At 43.4% G+C, this 27,832-nt stretch overlaps 1 protein-coding gene across 1 annotated transcript; it reads left to right on the top strand.

The window, feature by feature from the left end:
* The first annotated feature begins 1,987 nt into the window (after window positions 1–1,987).
* Window positions 1,988–27,295, top strand: myt1lb (myelin transcription factor 1-like, b). Its single transcript, XM_084674314.1, has 18 exons — window positions 1,988–2,278; window positions 3,000–4,118; window positions 6,673–6,807; window positions 9,332–9,422; window positions 10,673–10,780; window positions 11,688–11,911; window positions 12,107–12,414; window positions 15,865–16,080; window positions 17,607–17,728; window positions 18,918–18,986; window positions 19,220–19,282; window positions 19,376–19,459; window positions 20,792–21,013; window positions 21,784–21,875; window positions 22,391–22,494; window positions 22,797–22,844; window positions 24,272–24,334; window positions 24,732–27,295. The coding sequence occupies exons 2-18, from the start codon at window positions 3,011–3,013 to the stop codon at window positions 24,870–24,872; spliced, it is 3,198 nt and encodes a 1,065-aa protein (XP_084530440.1). The 5' UTR covers window positions 1,988–2,278; window positions 3,000–3,010; the 3' UTR covers window positions 24,873–27,295.
* Window positions 27,296–27,832: the final 537 nt, after the last annotated feature.

Here is a 27,832-nt window from a genome sequence, read left to right as displayed (position 1 = left end):
TAAGAAAAACTGAATCGGCGTGGCTAAAGTCAAGTGGGATTGCAAGTGAGGAACAATCACCAGGCCAGCAGTCTGCTAGGCCATTTAGGTATTGTCTCTCCCATGGAGAAGTGGAGAGCCTGATGGTCTTTCTTACAAATGACTTTAGGTGCTTGTTTGAACTGCCCATTGTAATCAATATTTTGTTGAAAATTCTTTTCTGTCCCTCCAGTGTGTTGTGAAGGGAGTGGTTGAGGTTGTCCATGATGGACAGACAAATATGCATCTTCGCTAAATGTAAGCCTTTGCCTAGATTCATGAACTTCATCGTGTTAGATTTGTATTTGACTCCTACCATCAATTTTGTGTTGATACTCGTACCATTGCTGTACTACCATCTGACAACAGTAAAAAATGACCTCTTACTCTTTATCTCTGAATCTCCCTCTCTTTAGCACTTTTAATTTCTGAAGTAATTGGCCTTAAGATAAGTCTTCAGATTATCATTCCCAGTGCATTCCACAAAGACAGTGCTATAGGGCTATAGGCAGATTCCAATCTTTCTAAATGTAATAGAGGTGGCATTGTTATGACTTCCGTGTTCCTCAATGCCATGCACATTGCTACATCACTAATCCAAAGCCAATTCAGAGCAGTGCATCTCTCGTTTCCCCTTCTTCAATCTGTTTCACTTCCCTATCCCTTTTGTGTACATTGATTGCTCTTCAAATTGCTTTCCTGAACCATGTTTCCAACCATGTCGGAGGGATTCAAAATGTGTGCTTGGCCATTCATGACTGGGGGATACTTCTTGGTCCACGGTCAACACCCAAAACTCTTGATTTTGCTACTCTCATTCGATTAGATTAATGTGTGTGTTCTGCCTGCTTGTCTGCCTTGTGTGCCCATTTGTGTGTCTAATATCGAGGGTACTTTTAAATAGTTGTATTGTATTACTGCTCTACATATGTACAGTATGGCCATATGTTCATGAACTCATATCTATTTGAGCGTCACTTTTTGATAAACTGGGTATGTGTGTGTGGTGTGTCAAGGAGTCTTTCAACCAGTGATAATCAATACTTCATCACTGCAGATTACACCTCAGTAGAGGTTTGTCAGGTGATTTTCTCGCTCCTTCTAGAAATCAAAGTCACATCTATTATTGCAATGCAGGCATATGGGTTATTCTCTGCTGGGGTGCAGTGGCAAATGTGACACCCATGTGAGGGATGTGCTCTTGACAGTGTGAGGCAAAAATGTGAGAGGGGCAATTGGAGTGTCTCCGGAGAGTGGGGGCTTGAAATTACCGACAGAAGAGGTTCACTAACCTTTTGCTGCCTGTCAGAATCAATTAAGCATTTAAAATCATTCTAAAGAATCTGTTGATTTGGAAAAGAAACACGCACAAAAATGGTGAATGATGAACAGCAGGAGCAATTTTATTTGGTGAATGTAATGGCACATTTTACAATTAAAATAGACCTGAGAGACAGCTAATATCTAGTCAAATAAGTTGCTTCCTATTCAAGGGTATTCCTGCTATACTTAAAGATATTTTCTCCTCTTGCTTGATTGCAGTTACTATCCAAATATACCAATGTAGTTGTAGAGGTTGTGTTAAGATTCTTGACATTAACTATCCTTCTGCAATTTTCTCAAACCACAATATTTGACTTCCTTTGTTTGTCCCTATTCAGTGCACAAGCTGCAGGAGGTGACATGACATGAAAACTTCATTTTATGAGGTTATTTAACATTAACATGAGTTCCCCTAGCCTGCCTTTGGTCCCCCAGTGGCTAGAATTTTCGATAAGTGTAAACCAATCCCTGCGTGTTCTTCTCCGCCTTTGACAAAATGAAGGCTCAATTGCGCTGTTTGAAAATCTCCCCCTAGTGACGTAGATAAGGGGAAGGTTACCTCCCCTCTCTGCTTTGCCCGACCAGATCATCTGGCCCGCCCATGAGAAACTGAGCTACCACCGTGCAAGGGCGAGTGCGATATCGGTTTTTCCTGGAGAGCAAACAAACGAAGCAAAACAGTTGCTCAGTGTTTGGATATACAAATGCAAGCACACATCTTTTTTTTTTGTTCCTTCATCCGAGCCTCTGCGCAACCCCTATCTTAATTCTATTTTCGCTGGAAATGTGCCGACACAACTTCCCAAAGTGTTGTAGGGCCTACTGTATGTCTGCGCCAAACATTTCCTCAACTTGAGCCAACTCAAAGCTGGCCTTGCTGAAATTAAATTCTGGATCATTACTAAATCTCCTTGGTCAAGCTACAAACCTTGGACAAGTAAGTTAACTAACGCTATATCATTTTGTTGCTTTACTGTATATGGTTACCTAGCTTGCTACCCTTAGAATGTGGCTTTAACATTAGCTCTGCAGCTAACAGCTGAGTTACTGTTGCTAACGTAAAGATAAATGGCATCAAGTGTGTGTGTGAATACAAACGCTGTAACGCCAGTGTTGTACACTTCTTTGTTATTTGGATTACCGTTCTGCTGTTGGTGTTATGGCTCGCGATATCCGCCTTTCTACACATTAAAATGACTGAGTGTGCACCTCTGCCAACCAGGGTGATCAGATGAGAATAGCTAAATTGGAGGCATCTTACAGGAGCAACTGGGGCAACAAGCCATTGCGATACATCCTGTAAACATTAGCGCATGTTGCCGCCCCTCTCCTCCTCATTAGCATTTAAAGCTACAGACACAGAAACAGCGCGTTCTGAGGAAAGCTGATTGTGGGACTACTTTTAGTGGCTATAATTCTGCACCATGGCTGAATTTCGGGAAAGAAGACTTCAGATACAGTATTAGGGGACAACTAAGGCCTATATAAAAGCATCCAAAAACAGCATGTCATGTCAACTTTAAGACTCTTAAAGTATATTATTAAGGGATGCAAAGAGTTTCTTATCCAATTTAGACGAGACAAGCCCAGAAATAGAGTCAAATGGAATGGCAGAAATGAAATTACAAAGCCTTTTGTTCTTTTTTCCCCCCTGACAGAGGACGATAAGATGAGCAACGGCAGTGATGAAGGTGACAGCAGAGGTAGTGGCCATCCCATATCTGGGCAGCAGACACTAACAGGGGAGAAGGACGACAACAATAATGAGGAGTACGAGAACTATGACGAACTGGTGGCCAAGTCGCTGCTGAACCTGGGCAAGATTGCAGAGGACGCTGCTTACCGTGCTATGACAGAGTCCGAGATGAACAGCAATTCCTCCAACAGCGCCGCGGAGGAAGAAGAGGATGACGAGGACGAGGAGGACGAGGAGGAAGAGGAAGGCGACGGGAGGGACTCGCGGAAAGGTGAGCTCACTCTCGACGTGGACAGTGACGTGGTGAGGGAGACCGTGGACTCGCTCAAACTATTGGCGCAAGGCCACGGAGCAGTTATCTCAGACAACCTGGACGACCAAGGTTACGAGGATGGTATGGCTGAGAGCGGCAGAGTTAACGGTAATGACTGTGCCCGTAACGGTGGGATGGGGCAGAACGGTGGTAATGGCAAGGGCTCCAGTTACGGACAGCTCGTCGACGAGAGCGACGAGGAGGTTTGCCTGAGCAGTCTGGAGTGTCTTCGAAACCAGTGCTTTGACCTGGCACGCAAACTGAGCGAGACAAAGCCCGCGGATCGCTCCGGGGCTCCCCAGCTGAACCACCTGGGAGGTGGGGAAGGCCAGCAGCATGGACACCACCAGAGCTATGGAGACTTCCAGCAGAGCCATGAGGAAAGGCGGACGCTGGAGAGGAACTACTCGGACATGGTCAACCTGATGAAACTGGAGGAGCAGCTGAGCCCGCGCTCGAAAGCCTTCTCCAGCTGTTCCCACGACGACCGCTACCACATCCACGACCACGACGAGGACACCACCTCGGTGACGTCCGACCGCTCAGAGGAGGTGTTCGACATGACCAAGGGCAACCTTTCCCTTCTGGAGAAAGCCATAGCGCTGGAGTCAGAGCGTGCCAAAGCCATGCGGGACAAGATGGCCGCCGAGGCGGCGAGAAGAGATGGGGTGAGGTATCACCACGAGCAACATGGGTCACGACATGGATATGGCGAGGAGAGAAAAGCACGGTTTCTCGATGGTTTGAAGAAGCCCTACTACCACAAAGGTAAGCACCACCCTTTAGACACACATAAACTCATCTCATGCAACAGCTGAGAACAAGTCAGTGACAAGTGACTCGATGCAGGTGAAATATACGTCGTTTTGACCAGGTCTTGGCTTTCCATATCCCCTCTGTGGGGAGACAGACAGCCGTCTTGCATGCTGGGAAACCTTGCTATGACCCCGGTACAAGCTTTTTCACCCAATTTGGAAATTCACATCTCTGCAGTAGCGGGGGCAGCAGCAGCAGCAGCAGCTTATGTTGTTAAAATGGGCCAGCATGGCAACATCTGAGGGTAGGCTTGTCAGGCATAAGTAATGGCAATCTGCACGGCCCGTTAGGACTGCAAATCTCATCCCTGCCCATGGAGCCTAGGCTAAAGCTGCCTATTTTTAAACTCACAGAGGGACTCTGGAAGGGGATGTCTACCAAATAGTGGCCCAGTGTCTCTGGAATGGAACCGTACAGTAATGGATGGCTCTAAAAAAGGTTGTGGTGGGGTCTTTGTTTCGGGATTGTGCATTTTATATGCAGCCGGATGTAGGGCAAATGGACATTTGTTCTGGTCATTATATTCCTAGACATACGTAAACAGGCACATTTAGGAAAACGTTTTGTGTTATGTTAGTATCTACATTAGAAAATACACAAAGAAACCAGTTTGGGCTACTGGCCATTTATCACAATCTTGACTTAGAGGTCACCAAAGTAACATTTGCAATAGTCTACTCTACTTATAGTCCTTCATTTACTTTCTATCTATGAGTCACACCTCTATTACTGTCACCGTTCTCTACAAGATAAGCATTTTATAGACACTCTAGGTAGATGTCAGATAAAAGCAACAAATACGGACTTTCAATAATCACAGCAGGTTCATTTGACACCTAAAGGGCTACACAGAAGCTAATTCAACAAGCTCTCCATGGTTCCCCTGTATCTCACTAATGTCAGTATAATGAGAGAAGATACAAGGCAGTCTCAGCACAATAACACCCCCCCCCCCAGGCCAGATAGTGGCTGACACTCGTTGACCGGGGTTCTTGTCTGTGATCATTTTTTTAAGTGAGGAAGTGGATGTTTTTAGAGGGAGAGCCTTGCAGCCTGAGAATAGCATGAGTGGATATTGAACAGTATCAGAATGACCGATAACGGACGACAAGCCCACTGACTGCACATTAATTATCTGGAGATGGTATGGTAAAGGCGGCCATTTGCTATGCAAAGCGTGGCCTGTCTCCAGCCACAATCAATATCCTCTACTTTCTAATATGCATTCCACTTGGCTACCCCAGTCTCTGTGCCACGAGGCTGCAATAGCCAAAGGTAAAAGGTACCGGTGTGTGTGTGTGTGTGTGTGTGTGTGCGTGTCTATGAAGATAATGCGACTGTATCTTCTTATTGGAAACAATGGTACATGAAGCTTCGGGCACAGATTTAATCATGCTCTTTTATTACTTTACCCTCCTTGTTAGTGTGAAAATTCAGCCCAGCACTTTATATATCTTTGCTGCAGAGCCAGTCACATAGTGCCAACACCATGTGCATCGTCATGACATCCACCGAGAGAGGTCACGTATGAGAGGAGAGTGAGGTCCTCATTCTGTTGTAATGAAGTATCAGTTGTATCTCTCCCTCCTGCTCACAAGTATTATCCCCCTCTCTTTGTTCTTCTCTTATTCCCCCCTCTTTCACATTGTCCTCTTCCTTCTCTACCTCCCTTGGTTCAGCTTTATTTCAGCTCTCCAGTTTGGTTGAGGTAGAGCGACTAGGTTACAGAAGCCTTTAAAACTTTAATTTGCGGTCTGTCTTTCTCCTGGCCCTGTCTGAAAACAGCTCTCTCTGTCTCCCTTTCGTTCTCTCTTATTCTCTACTTGTGCGCCACCTGATATGACTTTGAAACCCCGCACAAACAGTATCCCAGCTATGCTAATAGATACTTCCATGGTAATAACTATCTGTAGGGATACCAAGGTAAACATATCATGAATCCAATTCTGTTAACCTTCTAGAAGTGTCTTGAACCAGACAGAAAGGTAGTATTTTCCATGACTATCCATTTCTCAGTTGAGGTCTCAGTTGGCATGGGATAGCATAGATGGTTATGGGTTGTAATAGTATCTGATCGGGAATGATGAAAATGCATAACAAAGTTGAGTAATGGAAAGACAATCCTATCCTGTGTTTATGCATGTGTGTGTGCGTCCTTCCAGATCCACACTAAACATGATAGAATGTATCTATACCATTGACTCTCAATTGTTGGTGAGGTAATCCAGTCAGTTAAACAAAATGCATTGAGGGTGTCTTGTGAGTCAGTGAAGTATCCTGTTAATCCTTGATGTGTGGACAGTAATTGATTGAGAAACTTCACATCACTTCACAGGTAACATCTGCTGCTGCTTCATACAGCTTCATCCACGTCAAACAAGACCTAAAGTACAAGCTGTCAATTATTATGCCACTATCATATCTCTCCCTAAGTTATATTTGCCTGAACCACTTTAAACTATATGTGTGTGTGTGTGTGTGTGTGTCCACGCACTGACCTTCACAGATTCTTCACGCTCTGAGAAGAAGGACAGCAGGTGCCCGACACCAGGCTGTGACGGCACGGGTCATGTGACAGGCTTGTACCCTCACCACCGCAGTCTCTCCGGGTGCCCTCATAAAGACAGAGTACCACCTGAAAGTAAGCATGGCCGGGGACGTATACAGACCTTCCAGTCGTGGAGCCTATTTACCTGCCTTGCACCTTTGATTTGTGTTGCCATAGAGGGGACTTGCATGCGCCCACAGTCTGGATGGTGTTTGCTGTGATCGTGCCTTTGTGCTCATTGTGGCTGCTGTGCTTTTGTCAGGACAGGGCTATAGCTGTACTCCCAGTGGGACCTTTGGCATGGGGTCATGGGTTTGTGTGTGCCTCTTTGTTCCTGATTGTCTCCCTAGAGTCTCATTTGATTAGGGGGAAACTTGGGGCTCGGTTCAATATATGAAGGTTAAGACAATCGATTGATTATCCATGAGCTTTCTGTAAGTAAATCACTCATGGACAATGACATGGGGCTGGCTTTGACAAACTGAACCATAGACTTATTATTAAGTAGACTAAGCTACTCGGGCCTTGGCTTCATGCTGAGTAACTGGTGATCATGCTTGAACTTAACGCATTCAGGTGGCTGGCAAGAGTAGGCCAATTAGGCTTCAGTAACTATTGTTCTTCTACATTGTTGATTGTCTTTATGTCGAATTTAACTGGACTAAAGACATTTGTATTTCAAATTGTCATAACCTTCCGTAAAGTATGTATCCTTACATATTTAGTATCTTCAATGACACAAGTTATCTTCTAGCTATCTTTTGAAACAATGTATTTTGTATTTGGCTACTTTTTTTTAGGCTGCTCTCTAAGCATTATAAGCAATTGAAAAACTCCTGTTTTTTTATTTTTTTTTCCAGAGCACTCCTCCTTTTTTTTGCGACCGATAGTTTTCCGTTAACCAACAGTTAGGACACCAAGTTATGATCTGTCATGACCCAGACAGCAATCAAGTTAGAAGAGGGCTTTGATAATGGCACAACAATTTGTCAGCACAAGAGATAGGCTTATCAAATACCCAACCATCAAACTCCCTCACCTTTCACTGATACGGATACACTGTACAAATGTACTCCTTCACGTTTGGGATCTCAACACCAGGTTTTGATTCCTCTTTTAGTTTTTTTATGTTTTTTTAACGTTTTTTTTATGTTTATATTCCTCTCCCATGTTTATCATGTCCAAGTTTTTGAAGCAATACATTGCATTTTAGAATCAGCACTGTGTTACATGACTGAACTACATTTACATTTCCACTCGAGGTGTGAGGATGTTATGAACACCCCTGTCTTGGTTTTACCATTAAAAGGACAAGGTTTGGACAGCATGATATGTCAACAGGTTTCTGGTAAAAACAAAGTATAGATAGCCACCAGGTTGATCCTAGTTTGGTGTGGTCAGTAGCCCCATCCCTGCAGAGAGAGAAAGCCCTGGCTCTCTCTTTACAACATGAGTTGTGATGTCACTCATCACTCGAGCCTACAGGGCTGGCTCACAGCAATAGGAAAAGCCCAACCAGACGAACACATTTTGTCTTGCTGAGTGGCCAATGTTTTATTAATGCAAGGTATTCATTTAATTCCACAAAGTATGGTCTAGACTGTATATATGATAAATTAATATTAAATTAGGTCTGGAATTCATTATGCCTTGTGATGTTTGCTCGATGTACCTCTTTTAGTCTAATTTCAAATAATGAATCGCTATCTCTACGGAGGATGTTAGTTTTTGACGTTCCAAGAAGAACTAGCTCTGTACCTCAAGAACCTGAGTTTAGTGGATAAGGGATTTTCCAAGTGTACAGTGAACCAGAGCAAATTCAATGACGGAAATGTGTCCAGTCCCTTTTAGAAACGGTCAGATAAAGCTGTGATATACATTATGCAGGATCTCTTAGGTACGCTCAGGTGACAGGCGCTGTCCAATTACCTCTACTGAGATCTAATTAGTCTGTCTGGGAGTGAAGATGACAAGGGTCAGAGTTCAACAGAGTGATAACGATGAAGCCTACTGCCAGGAGTTTGTCCCTCATGAAGGGCGTTATAGACAACCCGTCCACAAAACCCCCCCTCCCTCCCTTTCAATTGGGTCCTCCTGGAAAAATATTTCATCATTAATCTAATTGGTAGGTGGCCGAGGGGGCTTGCCAAGACGGAGATGGTTTTAATGATCAACTGTTTTGAAGGCGGCAGTTCTATTGCCAGAGCTGTTCTGTTCGTCTGGCATGATCGATTGTATCCAGGCATTTACGATGCACGCTTGTTCATGGTTGACTTTTCGTTTTTTTTTGCATGCTCCCTGCTGCTTCCCCTTCCTCTATCCTTTTGTTCTACAAGTCTGAAATGACTTCCTTTTCTTCACGATCTCCAATCCTGAGTACTGATTCTGAAACAACTACACAAGGTATAATGGCTCAAATCAGTACCTTTACTGAGTACTGTACCTTTAAGACAAGAGTTTTTCTGGGTGAAGGAAGGAGGTCAGTTCACATTGTAGGGGCATAGTCCTATTTGTGCTAATAATCAAACTGCCTTGTCACTAATGGAATTCAGGTCTGATTGTGGGGCTCCTAACCCCCCTCCCCCTGTCTCTTGCTATCTCCTGTCTGTCTGTCAAGTTCTTGCTATGTATGAGAATGTTCTTAAGTGTCCTACGCCCGGCTGCACGGGACGCGGCCATGTCAATAGCAACAGGAACTCTCATAGAAGGTGAGTGTTTTGGTGGCCATTTTGGAAACATCTGCGATGCATCCCCCCCTTTTCTTTTGGTTCACTGGTTTTTGGTTTGATTGAATGGCTGGTGTCCTATGGTACTTCTGTCTCTTTTTCTGGTCACATGTGTTTTTTAGTTTTGTTTTGTTAATATTAACGTACTTTTGAAAGGATTGATGTTTTGTGTTTCAAAGTCAACTCCATTTGATGGATCATCTATATGCACCATAGCATCGAAAAAAAACCCACACCAATGTCAAAGATGCAAATCAAGTTGAGGTGCAATACTCCTTAAATACATCCCTTGAAAAGTGTTCAGAGCCGATAAGCGGCAGGCTTGGTGAGTGGACCTAAAATAGCAGTTCTAAAACTGAAAGTTCTTTGCTGTCAGACAGAGAGAGAGAGTGAGGTGACAGTGAGAGAGAAGTGTCGCCCACAGCAGATGCTCTGGGAGCCGGGGCGTAGCGGCAGCCATTAGCACCTCTCTGCCTCTCAGCCGGGGGGGGAAGAGCAAGGCTGCCGACCTGGGAAGACAGCAGCATCTCCGTGCTGTGCCCTAGTCACTCTCGCTACACAGATCGAGGTGCACCCTCTTGTCTGAGAGACGCACACACACACACACACATGCCGAGGTTGCACATGCTCACGAGGACCTGTTTGCTTTGGCACACACATGAACGCATGCGACACAAGCACACACCGTCCCGCTGACAGGTACTTAGACCTTGTGAACAGACTTCATACTCCACCTGCTCTGTCTTCCGGCCTGTGTCGAAGAAACTCCGCCGAGACCTGACCCCTTGCAACATTAGGGCAAATTAGGATTTGGAAATGACTAGGAAGTATGAAATAAATGTGAAAATAGCAATATGTTAGTTAGGGTTTTTAAATGTTGCTAGTTAGCATTATCTTAAACTGTTATTGAGGAACTAGATATTCCTCGATAATAGATTACATTTTTACCTTAGAAGGGGTGCGCATGTACTTTGTCCATGTGTTAGAGTCTTTTCTGTAGCCATTAATCTACAAATAAGCAAGCTGTTGCCAATTGTATTGTTATTGGAAGATTGTGGAAATAAATGATTGAAGGGACTTTGCTAATATATGCTGAAATCTTCAAGAAAAGGGCATTCAGACAGACAGACAGACAGACTGACATACAGACAGTTAGACAGACAGACCATCCATCAATCCTGTTGTCTGTACGGTGACCAACCCAATAACCCTTCTTTCAACTGTCCCTCTAGTTTATCAGGTTGTCCCATCGCTGCAGCAGAGAAGCTGGTCAAAGCGCAGGAGAAACATCAGGGTTGTGATGGCTCCAAGTCCAACCAGGCCTCTGACCGCGTACTAAGGTACTGTTCACTAGTGTTCACCAGTCAGTCCACAAGTCATCTCTACTACTGTCAGGCCCTATTAGACTGATTCAATATTGATTTGATTCAATGTACAAGATGGCTAGTGTGTCCCATTTGTCTGTAACATAGATGATTTGATCTGATTTGGCCTTAGTCTTTCTTGAATCTACTTTAGGGATACTCTTTAAGTAACGTTGATAGCGTTTGATAGTGTTAGCATGTGGATTTCCATGTTTTTTTTGTAGCATTAAGGTGGTTGCTGTGTTTGTTTGGTTTGTGGTCTATTGATCTACTGGAAATAGTTTGGATGAGCAGTATACACATTACTGTATCCATCCATATCCAATAAAAAGAAATTGGACTCATTCATCATGGTCAATATGCAATCATTTGCACAAACAGTTCCTCGATTATTATTATTATAACGCAACTATGTAGATGTCACAGGTACATGAAACATTTTTCTAATTAAACTGCAATAAATATGCAGTATATTGCATTCCATTCATATGTAAGAAATGAATAATGAGTAATTTGATGAAAAATATAAACATAAATCTACTACATTTATCATGAGCTAGATATGAGTTTGGAATTGTTTTTAACTTGTAATGACGATTCCTCAAAGGCTAACCGATTGTAAATGTATATGCTGTCTGTAAATGAAGCAATCTGACATGTCTGTATGTTACTGTAGTTCCATATTCCACAGATTACGTATTTTTTTCATCGGAAAGAAATACTCTGAAAGTTGACTTTTGCTCTGGGCAATGCCCTTCCTACTTTCTCCCTCCCCCTCTTGTGCTCCATCCTCCTTTACCCCACCCCCTGCCTCTCTATCCTTCCCCTGAGCGATGTTCAGTGCCTCTGTCCAACCTCCACCCCCTCGTGGTTTATTTTCCAGGCCTATGTGCTTTGTAAAACAGCTGGAGATCCCACAGTACGGTTACAAGAACAACGTCTCCACCAGTACACCCCGCTCCAACCTGGCCAAGGAGCTGGAGAAATACTCCAAGACCAGCTTTGACTACAGCGCCTTTGAAAACCACCACCACAACAACGTCTTTGGCAAACGGGCCATTGCACCCAAGGTCCATTGCCGGGACACGTCTCCTAAAGGATATGATGGTATGGTTCTTCCTTTGAGGATGTATAGAATGAAGAAAACACCACGATGTCTGCCATACTTCCTGTCAAATGAAATGAGGATGGTAACTGAAATCCCCCAAATGATGACTTTGATCGAACGCTAGATAATGAGTTCCTCAAAGCCCCGCCATGAATCCAAACGGCCGTAACTCTTTTTATTCATGCATCCCGCAGCCAAGCGCTACTGCAAGAATTCCAGCTCTGCTAGCAGTACACCCAGCACCTACGCCCCGAGCAGTAGCAGCAGTAGCCTGAGCTGTGGAGGAGGAGGAGGAGGAGGAGGAGGTGGAGGGGGAGGAGGAGGAGGAGGAGGAGGAGGTGGAGGCAGCAGCGCCAGCAGCACCTGCAGCAAGAGCAGCTTTGACTACACCCACGACATGGAGGCTGCCCATATGGCCGCCACCGCCATCCTCAACCTGTCCACGCGTTGCCGTGAGATGCCCCACGGGCTGGGGGGGAAGGCCCAGGACCTGTGCTCACGGGTAGGCATGTCCTCCTTCAATGTCCATGTTCTCTGTGGATTTCTGTAAGTGATTTGTTCCAGAAGGCATTGGTGTGGTTGTTTGGTGTTCTCCGAGTTGGGTATGGTTGGGGAGGGAGTGGAGAATTACTTCACACTCAAAGGATACTTTAGGTTGAGAGGGTTCCTCGTGTTTTTTGTTTTTTTAACAACAGGACATAACCAGCCATTCGTTGGATTTACTCGGGTCGTTTACTTGACCACAGTCACAACCACAACCAAACCTCTCAAGTATCTCCCTCTGCATGTCGCCTGTCACATTGCCTAATGTGCACAGTGATGAGTGAGAATGATAGCATCTCTTTGGCTTCTTCGTTAAAAAGATATCGGCAACTGCATTTGCTTAAGTACACCCAAGCTCACCCAACAACATTCTTCCCCCCTCGGCAATCAGATACGGAGCCCGACAGGACGGGGGAGGCATCGTTGACACCATGTGAGCCCAATATGTCATTTAAGGGAGATAAGGTGGCAGTATTATCAGCGCGCAGACACCAACGCAGTAAATGTGCGGGGTGGGAGGGAGGAAGTGAGGCAGGGAGAGCGGTAGAGGGAGACAGGAAGCATGGTGGAGGGCTAATGGAATCTTGGCACTAATGTTGATGGTCTGGAGGAAGACTGGCTGGAGAAAGAAAAGGCAAAGAGAAGAGAGGAGCGAAAGAAACAAGAGAGAGGGAGAGATGGGAACAAAGAACGGAGAGCGCCGATGCAAAAGGAGAGGAGAAATAGACACAGATATAAACATAAACGGAGGGGGGGGGGGGGGGGGTTGTGGTGTACGCAACAAAGTGCAGAGGACTAGAATGGAGAAAATGGGGATAAATAGCCCAAAGCAGGTCAGGACTTCCCCTCTTTAAATCCACTTGTCATTCAGGCGTCTCTCTGTCTGTCCGTCTGCTCCAGCCCAGACAGGCAGGGTGCTCCCAGGCTGAGGTAGAGAGGAGGCAGACGGGGCCGTATCAAAGTGATTTATCATCCCTCTCTCATCGAAACACCGGAACCTTCGTCATTGTGCCGTTCCTCCCCTCGCCACGTTTTGTGTGGCGCTCTCCCGCTTGTCAACATATCCATTGTTGCCTCCCCTTACAGCTGTGTCGTTTGGTTTGCAGGCAGGCAGTCAGACTGACGTAAAGAGAGAGAGGCAGACACTGGGCACGGGAGAGCGAGAGACAGAGCGAGACAGTCGTGGGTCTGGTTTTATTTTGAGAGACTGGGTGAGACGTGAGGAAGTAATGGATGGATGTAGCCCTCGCAGCCCTCATCCTGTGCCCTGGCCACTTCCTCCCAGTGTTGCCATAGTAACAGGTCAGGGGTCACCCCTGGGTCAGATGCAGTGTTGGTGGGTGTGTAATGAGAAGTGGAGGAAGAGCGTGCATGCTACAACTTAACTTATGTGATGTGATGTGATGGGGTTGGTCATATGCATAGGACTGCATTATACTCTTAACATGGAGGGGTAGTCAGTCCTCCTTACACAGTGATGTATACACACACATATATATAAATATATATATGTATTTACATGTGTTTAAAGTGCAGTATGTACTGCATAATTTGCCATGCAAGCACTTAAGCAGCCTCAGTGTGTACACTTCTCGTCTTTCCATCTCTACCTCACTTCTCGGACTCCAGAATGATTGCTATCTCTTTGCATCGTCCTCCATCCCTCGTTCCCTCTCTCCCTGCAATCTGTCTGTTCCCTCCCTCGCCCCCACCCGTTTTCCTTTCAGCTTCTAGCCTAGCCTCAAAGGTTGTCATTAAAGGAGGAGGAAAGCAGCTTAGCGACAAATCCACATGAAGAAGGGCATATAAGTGTATGGCCCAGTGTGCCAGTGTCCAAGCCAGCGGGGAATGGGCTGAGATCCTGATGTGCTTTACCCTGGCATTGCCTCGCACCGCGGTCATGCCAGATGAGCCAGTTACATTTCACTGAGTGACCGCCAGCAAGGGGACAGGGATGGGGACAAGAGGGGTCTGTTCGCGTGTGTGTGTGTGTGTGTGAATGGAGGGGCTTTGACAGTCTATTCTTAAACAATGCAACGTGAAATAATTTGCATCATGTGTTGATGCTGTTGTTGGAGACACCTGTGTAGACTATTTTCGAAATTCCACCCAAAATAACACTTGTGTTATTGTGTTGTCGTTTTTTTTTTTTTCCTTGTTTCTTTTTTGCTTATCTCCTCCAGTTCACAAACTACCGATGTACTCAAGTGGCCAGTTAATAATGTTTCATATCAGAAGGTGCCTGAAAAGGAATATATTGCCAAAAAAGTTGAGTCAGTAGATATAAGAAGAAAAAACACAATCGATGACCACGTTTGCAATGTTGGGTCGGTGCTTCTTCAGATGCCATCATCATTTGGTTTAAAGCCCTAAATCCAGCTTCCTCTTCTTCCGTGAGTCAATCTGCATCACGGATAAACGTGGTCCTGTACCATGGTCCGGTGGGGGCAGCACAGGAGGAGCGTCCGGTCTTCAGGGACGGTTGTCGGTGGAATCACCATTAGAAAAGTCTTTCCTCTGCCCACTAGAGGAGGATAAGATGCAGCATGGAGTAGAAATGAAAAAGGTGGAGGAGAAGAGAAGAGGTGAGGGTTAGGGATGTTAAAAAGGTGCGAGGGTAGGGTGACTAAACAGACACCTTGTACATACATGCACACACTCATACACCGTTTCCAAAAACCTTGCCCTCAAGGGTACATCATTCAGCAAATTTGCACCTGATGCTTGTCAAGCTAAAAAAAAAGAAAAAGCATGAAAGCCAAATATTTTAAAGGGAAGAATCATATTTGAGTATTCAAGCATCCCCTGATTGAGTCCGGATTTGTCCTAGCACACAGGATTCACTCTATTTTTGGTTGACTGGCGGTGGCAGCCCAACACACATTCTGCCCCTGCAGCTGCCCATCATTGCCCTCTCGTCAACCTCTAACCCTCACCCCTCAGTCCCTACCGGTGTCCGTTCAAATCAGCCTCACACATACCCACACAAGCACATACACACAAACGTACACATAGATCAACACATAAATATGCACAAAGTCTCTCTCTCTCACTCTCACATATACACACACACTTATACACTACCTAACACACCCAAGCCTTAGTGTGTGGGGTCATTCTGGGGCACTACTGGATTTAGAGATGAGGAAAAAATGGAAAGTGAAATAGGGTGAGAGCCATTCAATCTCCTGAATTATTCAGACAACACTCATTCAGGGTCGTGACGCCCTGCACTGGTTGAACTCATCCTCTGCCGCAGACAACAAGGTCTTTCCTGCTGGGGGAAAAGTCTCAAGTCTATCTCGTTGATCATTCTGTAGACCCAATCGGTATCAAATAAAGTTCCCTCTCTTCTCCCCATTCTTCACACCCCTCACGTCCATCCCCAACCCTCCCTCCCTCCCTCCAGAACCCGGACCTGGACGTGGATGAGAACGGAACGTTGGACCTGAGTATGAATAAGCGCCAGGGGGCTGTGGGGTCGGTATTGACCCCTCTAGAACCTATGTCTCCGCAGAGACAGGCCATGATGGGGTCACGCTGCTACGGCTTAGGGGACACAGACTGCTGGGATCTGCCTGTGGACTACACCAAGATCAAGCGCATCGACGAGGACGACAAAGAGGTACCGACAGTACTTCTAAACAGGGGTTGGCAGTAGGGATGAGAAGGAAAAGGGTGGTACTGTGAAAGATGATTGGTGGGTATGAAAATGATAGTAGAGGTGGGTATGGGGATGGTGGAGGTGATGGTAGTGATGACAACACTGATGGTGTTGATGAAGATAATCATATGGGATATCTAATCTAATCTCCATTGAACTGTATAATGGCAGTGGATTCTACAGTACTATCCAAAGATTAGACTGGACCTGTGGTGTTGCCTTTGAGATTTGTACTTAAGTCCAGACTGCCTTTTTTATCTGACTTGCAGGTGAATTTGGAATGATTGGAAGTGGGAGTTCAAGGAAATTAGAGCCTATTTGTCTGTTAACGTGCGCCAGCCTTTTGTAGCCAGAATATCTGCCTTGGTTTTTTGGATCATGCTCCCTGCATGCTGCGTCTCCGTTTTTACCTCTGCTTCTCACCAAAATGAATTATGCAAAATAGCACCTTGGGAGGGAATCTGAATTGCTCATCTCATCAAATAACAGCTGGATATCAATGCTGATGGTGTTTGTTTATGTTTTTGCTTGTCTGTCTTGTCTGTCATTGTGCAATGCCTGTGAGTAGGCATTGCCAATTGACCGAACCTGATGCTGCAGTTGATATCCAGCACGGATAATGTGGGCTGTTTCTATAGGGGCCTTTACTGTACGTACAGGCGGGAAACCACAGCACCCCGACAGGCTGCTTGCACTGCAGACAAAGCACCCCCCGACCAGGCAAGGTTACATGATGTTCAACCTTACCACAGTTCCACCTGGTGGGCAATAGGTGTAACTGCAACGTGAAGCTGCACCAACTCCCAAATTCAGATTCCATTGTGTGAAGCACAGCAACAGAGACAAGTGGGTGGGTCTTCATGCAAGAGAGAAAAGCAGGGAGAGATAGTGACCCCCACGCCGACTGCTTTTACTGAATATATTTTATTTAAATACACATTATGTCCTGAAACCTTCACAGGCTTTGTGAGGTTCTCTAAATGTCTTTGTATGAAGGAGATGCCATTCCTGGTCTTGGCACCTCAGGACTATGTACAGGCCACTGTCACACTCTATTAACCTCCAGTGTTCAGCTGGTAGCTTCTGTCAAGCTGCCTGTGTTTGTTACCCCAAGTATCTTTCATGGTATAAATCTCAGGACATCTTTGCTGCCAAAACCACCGGTTTTGATGGTTTGACATCCTTTGCAAATACTTGACCTATCTCTTTCTTCAGCACTCCTCTTTTCCTCCTCCTTTTTTCTTTGTTCTTCCCTCCAATTGTTCCCCCTCCGTCTTATCGATCTTTATTTGTTATACATTGATTGCTATTCTTTTTTTCACCTGTCTCTCTCTCGCTCTTTCTCTCTCTCTCTCTCTCTCTCTCTCTCTCTCTCTCTCTCTCTCTCTCTCTCTCTCTCTCTCTCTCTCTCTCTCTCTCTCTCTCTCTCTCTCACTCTCTCTCTCTCTCTCGCTTTCTCTCCTTCTCCCCTCTCCCCTCTCTACTAGCCTGATGACCTGGACCCCTTCCATGACCTCCTGGATGATCGGCAGTACTCCAGTGACGTCACTATGTCCAGCTCCAAGTCCAAGTACACTCACTGCAAGGAGAGCAAGAAGGACCTGATAACGTAAGCCTGCACCAGGAGGCCATGTACTGCACTCTCATTCCATCCGCTGCCCCTCCATGTGTGCTTCTCTTCTCCTTTTTGGCAATTTCGCATTTTATCCGTTTGTTTGTTTTCCTCGCTGGGGCATTGGTTCAGAGAATCCCACCCACGCACCTTTTCTTGGCACTATCGGCAATGCTGCATACTACATTCACATCGCAATATTCCAGCAGCCTCTCATCATCTTGTCAGGTCTTGGGTGAGATTTAGTGAGCTACTGGCCATTTTGTGATTTGTTATTTTGATCCCACATCATCATAAAACATCATTAGCTTCTTTATGTTGCAGTTGCTAACTAGCAACTAATACCTAATACATTTCAACCTCATTTATTCTGGTTTGGGGTTTTTATTCAAATCAATCTGTTTTTGGGGAACAGATGTCCAACACCTGAGTGTGATGGAAGTGGTCACGTGACCGGAAATTACACGTCACATAGAAGGTGTGACTTCCTTTTTGTCTTTTGATGGATCTTCACATTCTCTCCAAATGATTGTTTTCTGCTTACCTCGACTATCTACAATCAATCAAGTCCATCTACAGTGTAGAGCAGTGGTTCTTAACCCTGGTCCTCAGTGAACCCCGGTCCTGCATGTTTTAGATGTTTCCCTGCTCCAACACACCTGATTCAAATGAAAGGGTCGTTATCTAGCTGTGTAGAAGCCTGGTAACGAACATGCATTTGAATCAGGTGTGTTGGAGCAGGGAAACATCTAAAACATGCAGGACAGGGGTTCCCTGAGGACCAGGGTTAGGAACCACTGGTCTAGAGTATCTCTTTAGTGTTAACCCTTTCAGTATGAGCCCCAGTGTATAGTCACACTTATTACACCGTTATTTGTATGCATAAATGTGTTTTCTGCAATTATTCCTGAAAACGTCTGAAAAATAATACAAAAACATTTACAGAAAAGTGTCTCTAAAATAACATTTGTGGAAAGTTGTCATTTCAGTTCATTTGATTAGACATTTACATAAACTTTTCCTTATCAGCTCCCCTGCACTTGCATCATGGCTTTAAAGCATTGCCAGTCAAACTGTGTCTAAGTATTGTGTATATTGCTATTGGTCTGTGTCATCTTGTGTTGCAGTAATGGTTTTCTACATCGGGTGTTTTGGCTCACTATTGTTAACCTGCTATATCTTCCAGTCTCTCCGGGTGTCCTTTAGCTGACAAAAGCATTAGAAGTATGATGGCCACCAATGCGCAAGAGCTCAAGTAAGGCATGATATGATATAGATTTTTTTACTTACACTATTTGCATGTTACTACAATGTTAAGACTGATGTATCCTTAGTTTTGAGGTAAGTTCAAGAAACAGTGTGAAATTGAGGTCCTTTTGGTGACTTTGTGTTTTGTGAAGAGGAGGTGTGTGAGAGAGGATGTGTGTGTGCGTGTGCGTGTGTGTGTGTGCTGTAGACCCTGAGTCGTGTTTGTGTTTTCTGTCCCAGGTGCCCGACCCCGGGGTGCGATGGTTCGGGGCATATCACTGGTAATTACGCCTCACACAGAAGGTACGACACACCAAATCAAAACACCCTTATAACAGATGTGACTACTGAGAATGACAGACAGACTCTCATCCTGTCATCATATTTCCTGTGCAGTCTCTCAGGGTGTCCGCGGGCCAGGAAGACTGGGATCAAAATCACACACAGTAAAGAAGACAAGGAAGACCAGGAACCCATAAGGTGACCACCAGACACACACTTCACACGACTTTGAAAATAAAAATGAATGGCAATGATGGACTCCTTTGAATGTTCCTGGGCTCAGGACCCATGGTTCTGTGTTATCCACTAGGATATTAGACCACTAGCTGATCTCCTGATACCTTTAGATGATCAGCAATTGGTCAACAACACAGACGTTAACGTGTAGTGAAAGTCACTAAGGTGTGTTTGGATGGCCTCTGAGGCACCCTGTCTATTGGTTTCAATGGACATAAAACAACCAATACATCTTCTATCAATTCCACAGAGACAGAGAGAAGGGGAGATTGATTTGGATCCCATTTGACCTAAATCCCATGACGGGATTCCCTGGCTTCAGTTAAATATCCTCCATCGATTTCTCGGTGGTGTGGGGCACATAACCATCTCTGGCCCATCTGTGTGCTTCCATGTGTCTCACACGGTTAACTCAGGAGAGCATAGAGCCCCCCCCTGCATCCTGTCGCTTTTAGAAATGAGCCTCATCAAACTGCTCATCTGATGGTTGCCTTGGCACTGCATTTACAGCTTCAGAATACCTCCGTCCCGTAGTTTCGAACAACGTTTTTTTTTTGTCGTCTTATTCTATTTTGGGGGGGGGGGGCACAGGAATTGTAATGGTCTATTTTATCTCAGAAACGGAAAGATTCAACGTGACGCTATCTGGGGAGTGGAAGTAAACCATGACTGATACATTAATATCGTTGTGACAAGGTTGGAGGAATTATCCGATATACGAGACACCACGGAATCATGAGGCCGCCGAGCTGCGTCTGTTAAGCAGTCACTCAGTGTTGGTGTTCAAAATTTGTGGCGTCGCAATAAGGGTACCATTGGGAATAGATTAAATCGGATTAAGGTGCCTGTGTTTGTAGGGAAGTTAAAGAGATTACTGGTAACAGATTAGAGATAGAGGTAAAATAAAGAGGAATAGAGCGTTGTGTGTATTTAACTAAGAGATGTCAGATCCAGTACACTGTCTTCCTTTACTTTCTTCTGACATGTTATCTATCTGCGGGCTTGTGTATGACAATAGTTGAATCAAGATGCATCTCTTTCGGGGTGGGGAAGGCAATTGATTATGTCTATTGCACTGTTTGTCTTGATATATGTTGAATTATGATAATAATGAGGAAAGGCAAGATATTGATCATTGCGATGATGAGGATGCAAATCATAATGATCACGATGTAATGGTGTTTGTTGCATGTGCTGTATGCTTCTTCAGTTTCTACCACTTTCCAAAGCAATCTTTCTTTCACACTCTGGGATCAGCGTGGTGCTCTTTCTCTCCCGCCCATCCCATCCCAGGTGTCCGGTGCCCGGTTGCGATGGCCAGGGTCATGTGACGGGGAAATACGCCTCACACCGCAGTGCATCTGGCTGCCCCCTGGCAGCCAAGCGACAAAGGGACGGCTATATGAACGGTGCCCAATTCACGTGGAAGGCGGGCAAAACAGACGGCATGTCCTGCCCCACCCCTGGCTGTGACGGCTCGGGTCACGTCAGTGGCAGCTTCCTGACTCACCGGAGGTGGGTCTGGAACGGGCACAGTCCTTGTTCACCAATAGCAGAGTTTCTAAGGTTCCACTCACCAACCCTGTTCCTGGAAAGCTACCGTTTTGTGGGTATCTGCTCCAGCCCACTTGTCGTGCACCTCCTTGTGATAATTAGCTGGTAGAGAAGCATATTAGTTATTTGTGTAGTTAGTTATTATTGGGTTGGAGAAAACATGAACTGGAAAGTAGCTGTTGAGCCATAGGGTCTTATGGTCCTATAAGATGATCTTGAGGAGGTTAGAAACTTGGGCAACACTTTATTTTAAGGTTACATTAACTACCATGTTACTACTTTGCAATACCTATGTAAGAAAAGCTTAGTTACATAGGAATTACGACGTAGCGGTACATAATCACACGTGCAAAACTTGTGCGAGGTTGTGCTTTCAAGGGAAAGTAGATGTTCACATTGATCTTGGTTTGGTTACACAACCTTCAACTTCCCCTTTGCTACATCCACTTCCCTATAACACCCCTAACCCATACTGTGTATAGGACGATCAGAGCTTGTTTCAGGACCCACTCAGTCATCTTTACAGATTGTGATAGTTAAGACCAGATGAGCAGCTGAATTGGCAGCTTTTTTGATAGACATAAAAATCGCCATGAAAGATATACATCTGGTACAGTGGAGTATAGTACACTGTATCCAATCTTGTAATGTAGGTCATTAGGTTTTGATGTGCATGTACATGTATGTGAACAAAGACTCACTAAACAGTGTCTCCTGTCTTTATCCAATAGCCTGTCAGGCTGTCCACGAGCCACGTCCGCTATGAAGAAGGCTAGACTCTCCGGAGCGGAAATGCTCACCATAAAACAGCGTGCCAGCAATGGTAATGACCGCCACCGCTCCCTCACACAATAGAGCCAATCAAAGGCGCGTCGTCATCATCAGATACTGAGTAGGATTTCAATTTGCGTTAATGAGCCAATCAGGAGGATGCATGCAAAAAGAGCCGCTGAGTTCAACACTCCATACCCCCCCCCCTCCATTGCCCCCTGCAAATCATAAAAAAAAACAGTCCATCAGCCGCTTGCATATGTAATAAAGTGCTAAATAGAGGCCTAATCTGAAACAAAGGAGACTAGGAATGCTTTTCAGCAATCACCGAGAACATGCATTCTTGGCCAATCATTCATTCCTGCTAGAAACCATCAGTCCACCTCTGACTCTAACAGGCGGTAAATTTGATGCTTTCCTTCTGTTAAGTTTCATTCCAATAAAGCATTATACATTTGAAGTAGCTTTTTCTTATTATGTATTCAAAACCTAGTGGTTTTCTGTCACCTGTCACAGTTTTTACAAATAAAGCTTTTTTCAGTTTATTATAAATTTCTTTTTGTGTAGGACTAGAAAATGAAGAGGAGATCAAACAGCTGGATGAAGAAATCAAAGATTTAAGTGAATCTAATTCACACGTGGAAGCTGACATGATCAAACTTAGAACACAGGTGAGGGTGGGTCTGCTCAGGAATCTGTACATGTGACAATGTACTGTTTTCAAAATGTGTGAGAAAAAAAACATATCTCTAGAAAGTGTTATTGTGCATGTCTTTGCCTCTTTCTGAGTGTGTGCTTGTGTTTTTGCACAACAATTGTATGTGTGTGTGTGTGTGTGCTTGGACACACTAAGCAGCTTGTACAGGTGCAGACCAGTTTAGACACTTTGTACTAACAGACATTCCCTGTAACCTTCTGATGTTGTGTCTCCCCCCCTCATCCCACCATCACCACTGCCCCTCCCCTTCCCTAGATAACTACAATGGAGTCTAATCTGAAGTCAGTAGAGGATGAAAACAAGGTGATTGAACAGCAAAATGAATCTCTCCTGCATGAGCTGGCAAGCCTCAGCCAGTCACTGATAAACAGTTTAGCTAATGTCCAGCTCCCGCATATGGTAAGGGCCACCAAGAATGCCAGGCGGGCAAGTGATGGAACCTAACCAAACATAAGGGACATATGTACAGTATAGTAGTGTATATACTGTTATATATGTTTTCATATGTAGTCCTAGTTTTTTATAACTAAGGCCTGATAGCCAATAATGTCTGCATGGTCAATTGTAATGGAGCTTTGTGGTTTTAGTTATAGATAATTATGTATGAAAAAAACACACTATTAGTGGTGAAAAGATGAGATCATAGTTGTCCTACAGGTAGAGTCTATTAATGTTGCATTTGAGTTAGCGAATGTGTCCCTCCAGTGTCTAATTTCCTTAATTATGTACAGTGTGTCTTATTGACAAGTGTGCAGTGACCCGCAAATGTAACAACATCCCACAAACATAGTAAACCAGAAACGTAATACAAATCTGCAGCTTTTAATGTAGGCCTGATAATCCCACAAACACAATATGTTTCCCATAAATGTTATAGCAGCTGTCTACCACAAATGTAAAATGTTATTTTTCACAAACATAATACAGGGCTCTCAAGTCTCATGCATTTCAACCCTTTCTAACGCAACACTTTGCATTTCTCACTCTGAGAAGTAAGGGATAACTTGTCCCAGTATATACAATTAATGGACAAGGTGCAGGCATACTGAGGTGAGTTTTCTACCGGATTGTGAGCTGTCTTGAGTTAAAGCTACAGAGTTAAATGCCACCAGCCTATCAGAAACACCAGCAACCCCATCCCCCAAAAAGGGAAAATTGCAAGTTTAACTATTTACAATTAAATTGACAACCCATTAAAGTGTGCTAAAAGTTAAATAATCACAGTACTTTCTGAAGCCAGTGTACATTGTACTTACATTTACTTTAAATCCAACACAACAATCCTATGGTTGATTAACAATTATACATTTGCATAACATTATTTTGTAATTGCAAAATTACAGAATTTTGCGATGTTTTCAAGTATACAGCAAACGTGACATCCTTTAATTGATTAAACCTTATAATACTATGTGTTCATTACAATACTCAGCATTCACATGAAACATCATATTTTAGGATATTAGGCTAAAACTTTTGCACATTGTCCTCATAATAGGGGGAAATAATAAAAACTGTAGAAAATATGTACATTACCTTTTTGGGGGGGCATTCCTAAAACTTTTGTTCAAATCAAACCATTAAACAGTTTTCATGTTGTGAGCTGGACTCAGTCATACGGTCCTGAGGACCACAGTGTATTTTCAGTGTGTTCTGAATGTGTGTGTGTGTGTGTGAATAATATTTGCATTCAGTTTACTAATAGCTCTGTGTTCATCTTTCCTCCATAGAAACCGCTGGTACACAAAGAAGCTCCCATTAGAAATAACAGCTGCTTACAGTTGCACCAGAGAGTAAGAGAAAGTTAATGTTGATATATGGAAAGTAAAAGATTAAAAGTGGGTAAAGAGTAAAAGATAAAAGTATAAGCGTCATTTGTAGTAACCCCCTTCTTCATCTAAATCCCCCTTTTTTTCTTAGTGGCTAATAAGACCTGTATCACCTCTTCTATGCCAGAAAATAATTTGAAACTTCATTCTGAGGGATTTTAGTCAGTCTAAATTTAAAATTAAAGTGATGTCTTCATTTCTGCTGTCTTTGGTCTTTATCTGTTACATAAAACTTCAGACGTGATAAAAGTCTTAACACGTGGATTTCAGAGAACAGTGATCCCCTTGTTCTGCTGTTTGTTCATTGCTCAACTTTCTGCAGATACCACCTAATTCAACTGTGTTTTGAATTGATTCATAGGAGCCTATCAGTGAACAGAACTTCGACGCTTATGTGACCACTCTCACAGACATGTACACTAACCAGGAGCAGTACCAGAGCCAGGAGAACAAAGCTCTGTTGGAGAACATCAAACAGGCAGTTCAAGGGATCCAAGTCTAACAACCCAGCAAATACTGAAAACCGCTTCTCCAAGAGAGGTGGTAGGTCTCAACATGTACAGGCAAGGGGAACATTGTTGGTTGCTGTAACTTCTCATACAGTGTTATACAATATATTGACTTCTGTTATTTCAAGAAAAAAAGAAATGTTATGCTTCGGAACGTTCATAATGGTTTTCTTTTGGGTCTTGCTTTGACAAAAAAATGAGTATCCGGCAAAATAATTTTCGAGGACATTCACATTTTGTACGTTTTCATATGAGCTAACATAGTGTGATGTAATGGTTCAAGCTGCTCATGTATGCACATTTTTCGTGTATATTTCTGAACAGTAAACTACAAATATAGGTATTTTGTTCTTTTTATTGCTTGATGATTAAGCATTTTAGGTGAAAAACTGACCCGGACAATGAAAAAAAACCCTGGGAGGTGCAAGTTTGTAGCTGTTTTTAGATCTTGTTTCCTTTGTAGATAATTTTTGAACCTGATGATTTTGTATGTTTGTTTTTTTTTTCTTGTGCCCAGATTGTCCAATAGCAAGACTTGGTCACCAGTTGCTTTATTTTTAAACAATCCTTGAGGAATTGTCTTTTTCTTTCGAAAGCGGTTTATTAGCCACAGGTGGGGGCATTTTGTGATTGGTATTGGAATTGAGTTTGAAAGGAAACTGACCTGACGTATGTATAAATGTTACAGTTTTATTGTAAACATCTTGACACGGAAACCCCATGGTGTGAATCCCCTTACTAAGGAGGGAAAATGTGCTCCTTAAAAACACAATTGACCAATGTGTCCATAGAGACTCTCTGTCAGTCTATCAGTAACATGGTGTTCAATGGCAATTTATTGTGGATACACCATTGTAGCTTCTGTTAAAGTTCAAAAGTTCAAAGTTCTGATTAATTCAAAAAAATTGATTACAGTCTTAGCAATCTATCTCTAAAACAAATGTTTATAGATAGGGGATACAATCAACAAGAAAAAGAAAGTGTTTTATGCAATTTCTTGTTTATGAAGTGCAGTAACAAAATAATCTTTTGTAAAATATACATTTTTGTATAAATCTAATAGATAATAGAATTTGTTTAATAGAAAACACATTCTTTAATAAAGTAGTGAAAAAACATGGGACTTGGAGTTATAGAGGTGAAATATAGTATATGAGTTCCAATTTCTTTACATACAATTTTGCACAGGGACACCTTGTTTCCATGTTTTGATGTTTCTACAGAAACTAAAGCAGTACCTGAGAGCCTAAATGGAGGATTGCCAGAAAACATTTGTAAAGAGTATTTATAGAGTATGAGAGCGGGACTTACAGGGTCATTGTCCCCCACTTATGTGCCACTAGACTATTTGCACTTGTCCAAGAGATATTAACCTAACATGCGGCAGCGTGCAATTTCCTGGTGTCCCCCATGACACGTTTGGAATAAATAACTGCTAGAAGCCACTGTAGGGGATGAGAGTACCACTGAAGGACAACTACAGGGACTTGAATAGAACTCTGCCGCATACTGTATTAGCAAGTGTAAAACTATGTTGTTCTTTCATTTTGGGCATGTTGTATGAAGATGAACCAATCCCCAAGCAGCACTTTATATCTAATCACTGTACAAATGATTAAATAGTCAATCAATGAAAAGGTAAAAGGTCGCAGAAAATAACGGGATCAGTTTCCCTGGAGGTTGGGAATCCCTGGAAGGGGTGCGTTCGGTGTCAGCTCTGTAACTGTACGTACTGTACCTACCCATTCTGTTGTTCTAGTTGTTAGCAACCATGTTCAGAATTTGCCTTTTTGAGAACAAATATGAGAGATAATGCAAAAGATTATTTTCATTTATCCAATATCTCATGAAGTCCTCTTTTAGGACTCCCCCATCCTTCATGGCTGCGTTTTATGCCTCTTCCCCACAGCATCGTGTCTGCAGCTTTTTGCCAATATAGTGATGCTTTCAGTAGAGTTAATAGCTAGTATAAGTTTTGAATTGATTCTCATTATTGGTACAATGGAAAGGGATTTTTAAAGCACAAACCTGCGTATATTGTCGATACCCTACATAATATCCAGTTTTGGGAAAAAGTTATCTGTGACTATCTACATAGGGAACGCAAAAGGTGTCACATATTAGAATGCTGACTTTTCATATAAATTGTGGATTCATCAGAGTTAATTTATTACTTATTCATTTGAATTTGATTTAGGTAATCATTAACAAAGACGGGATTTTGTATAAAATATTGTGCTCTCTGTGGAACTGAAGTTTGATTTATTTTTGTACGACACAGCATGGATTTGTTGACATTTTAATTTTGCTATAAATGTGTAAGATCACAAGTTGCTGTGATATTTCATTTTTAAATTGTGAACTTTGTACAATTTTTGTCATGCTGGATGTTGACACATCTTACTCTGAATAAAGAAAAATGGTGTTGCCACAGGCCTGTAGATTTCATGTTTACATTATTGTATGAGTCTTCCACCCTGACCTGGTATCCAGTAATTACATTTACATTGAATATGAAGCAGTGAGGTTCAGAGATGGGGTAAGGGTAAGACAACCCATAAACAGGGATCTTGTTGAACAAAAGCCTCTGGGTCTGAGATACAGCTAAATGGAATCGTTTTTTCTGTTCATTTGGGAAGCCATCCTTAGTGAAGTTTGCTGACATACAACATGAAACCAGCAGAGGGAACCATAGACCGGATGGGCCCTACATTGCTTACAAGATCCCAAGCCTGTTTGATTGATCTGAACAAATCACGAAATTGAGGATTCTGTTCTCCAGCATGTATTGTACTGTATTGTATGATCTACATGACCTTTTATAATGTGATCTTCGAGCACATGATAGCTTTCTAACCGAGCCTGACATTGCTTAATGCACCTACAATAACACCTTGTTTGTTGCACATATTCATACATAGGCCTGACATTTAACATAATTGTCCAGGCAATT

This window comes from Hypomesus nipponensis, chromosome 3, assembly GCF_054491055.1.
Source record: "Hypomesus nipponensis isolate SF chromosome 3, ASM5449105v1, whole genome shotgun sequence".
Taxonomy (NCBI): domain Eukaryota; kingdom Metazoa; phylum Chordata; class Actinopteri; order Osmeriformes; family Osmeridae; genus Hypomesus; species Hypomesus nipponensis.
The sequence above is the reverse complement of the archived record's forward strand: the minus strand, read 5'-3'. Positions and strand labels throughout refer to the sequence as shown.

Excerpts from the sequence above, each read along its gene's own strand:
- myt1lb (XM_084674314.1), top strand. The coding sequence starts at position 3,011 with ATGAGCAACGGCAGTGATGAAGGTGACAGCAGAGGTAGTGGCCATCCC. Across the intron at positions 11,912-12,106 it reads GTCTCCTAAAGGATATGATG|CCAAGCGCTACTGCAAGAAT; the intron begins GTATGGTTCTTC and ends TGCATCCCGCAG. Across the intron at positions 22,845-24,271 it reads CAGTAGAGGATGAAAACAAG|AAACCGCTGGTACACAAAGA; the intron begins GTGATTGAACAG and ends TTTCCTCCATAG.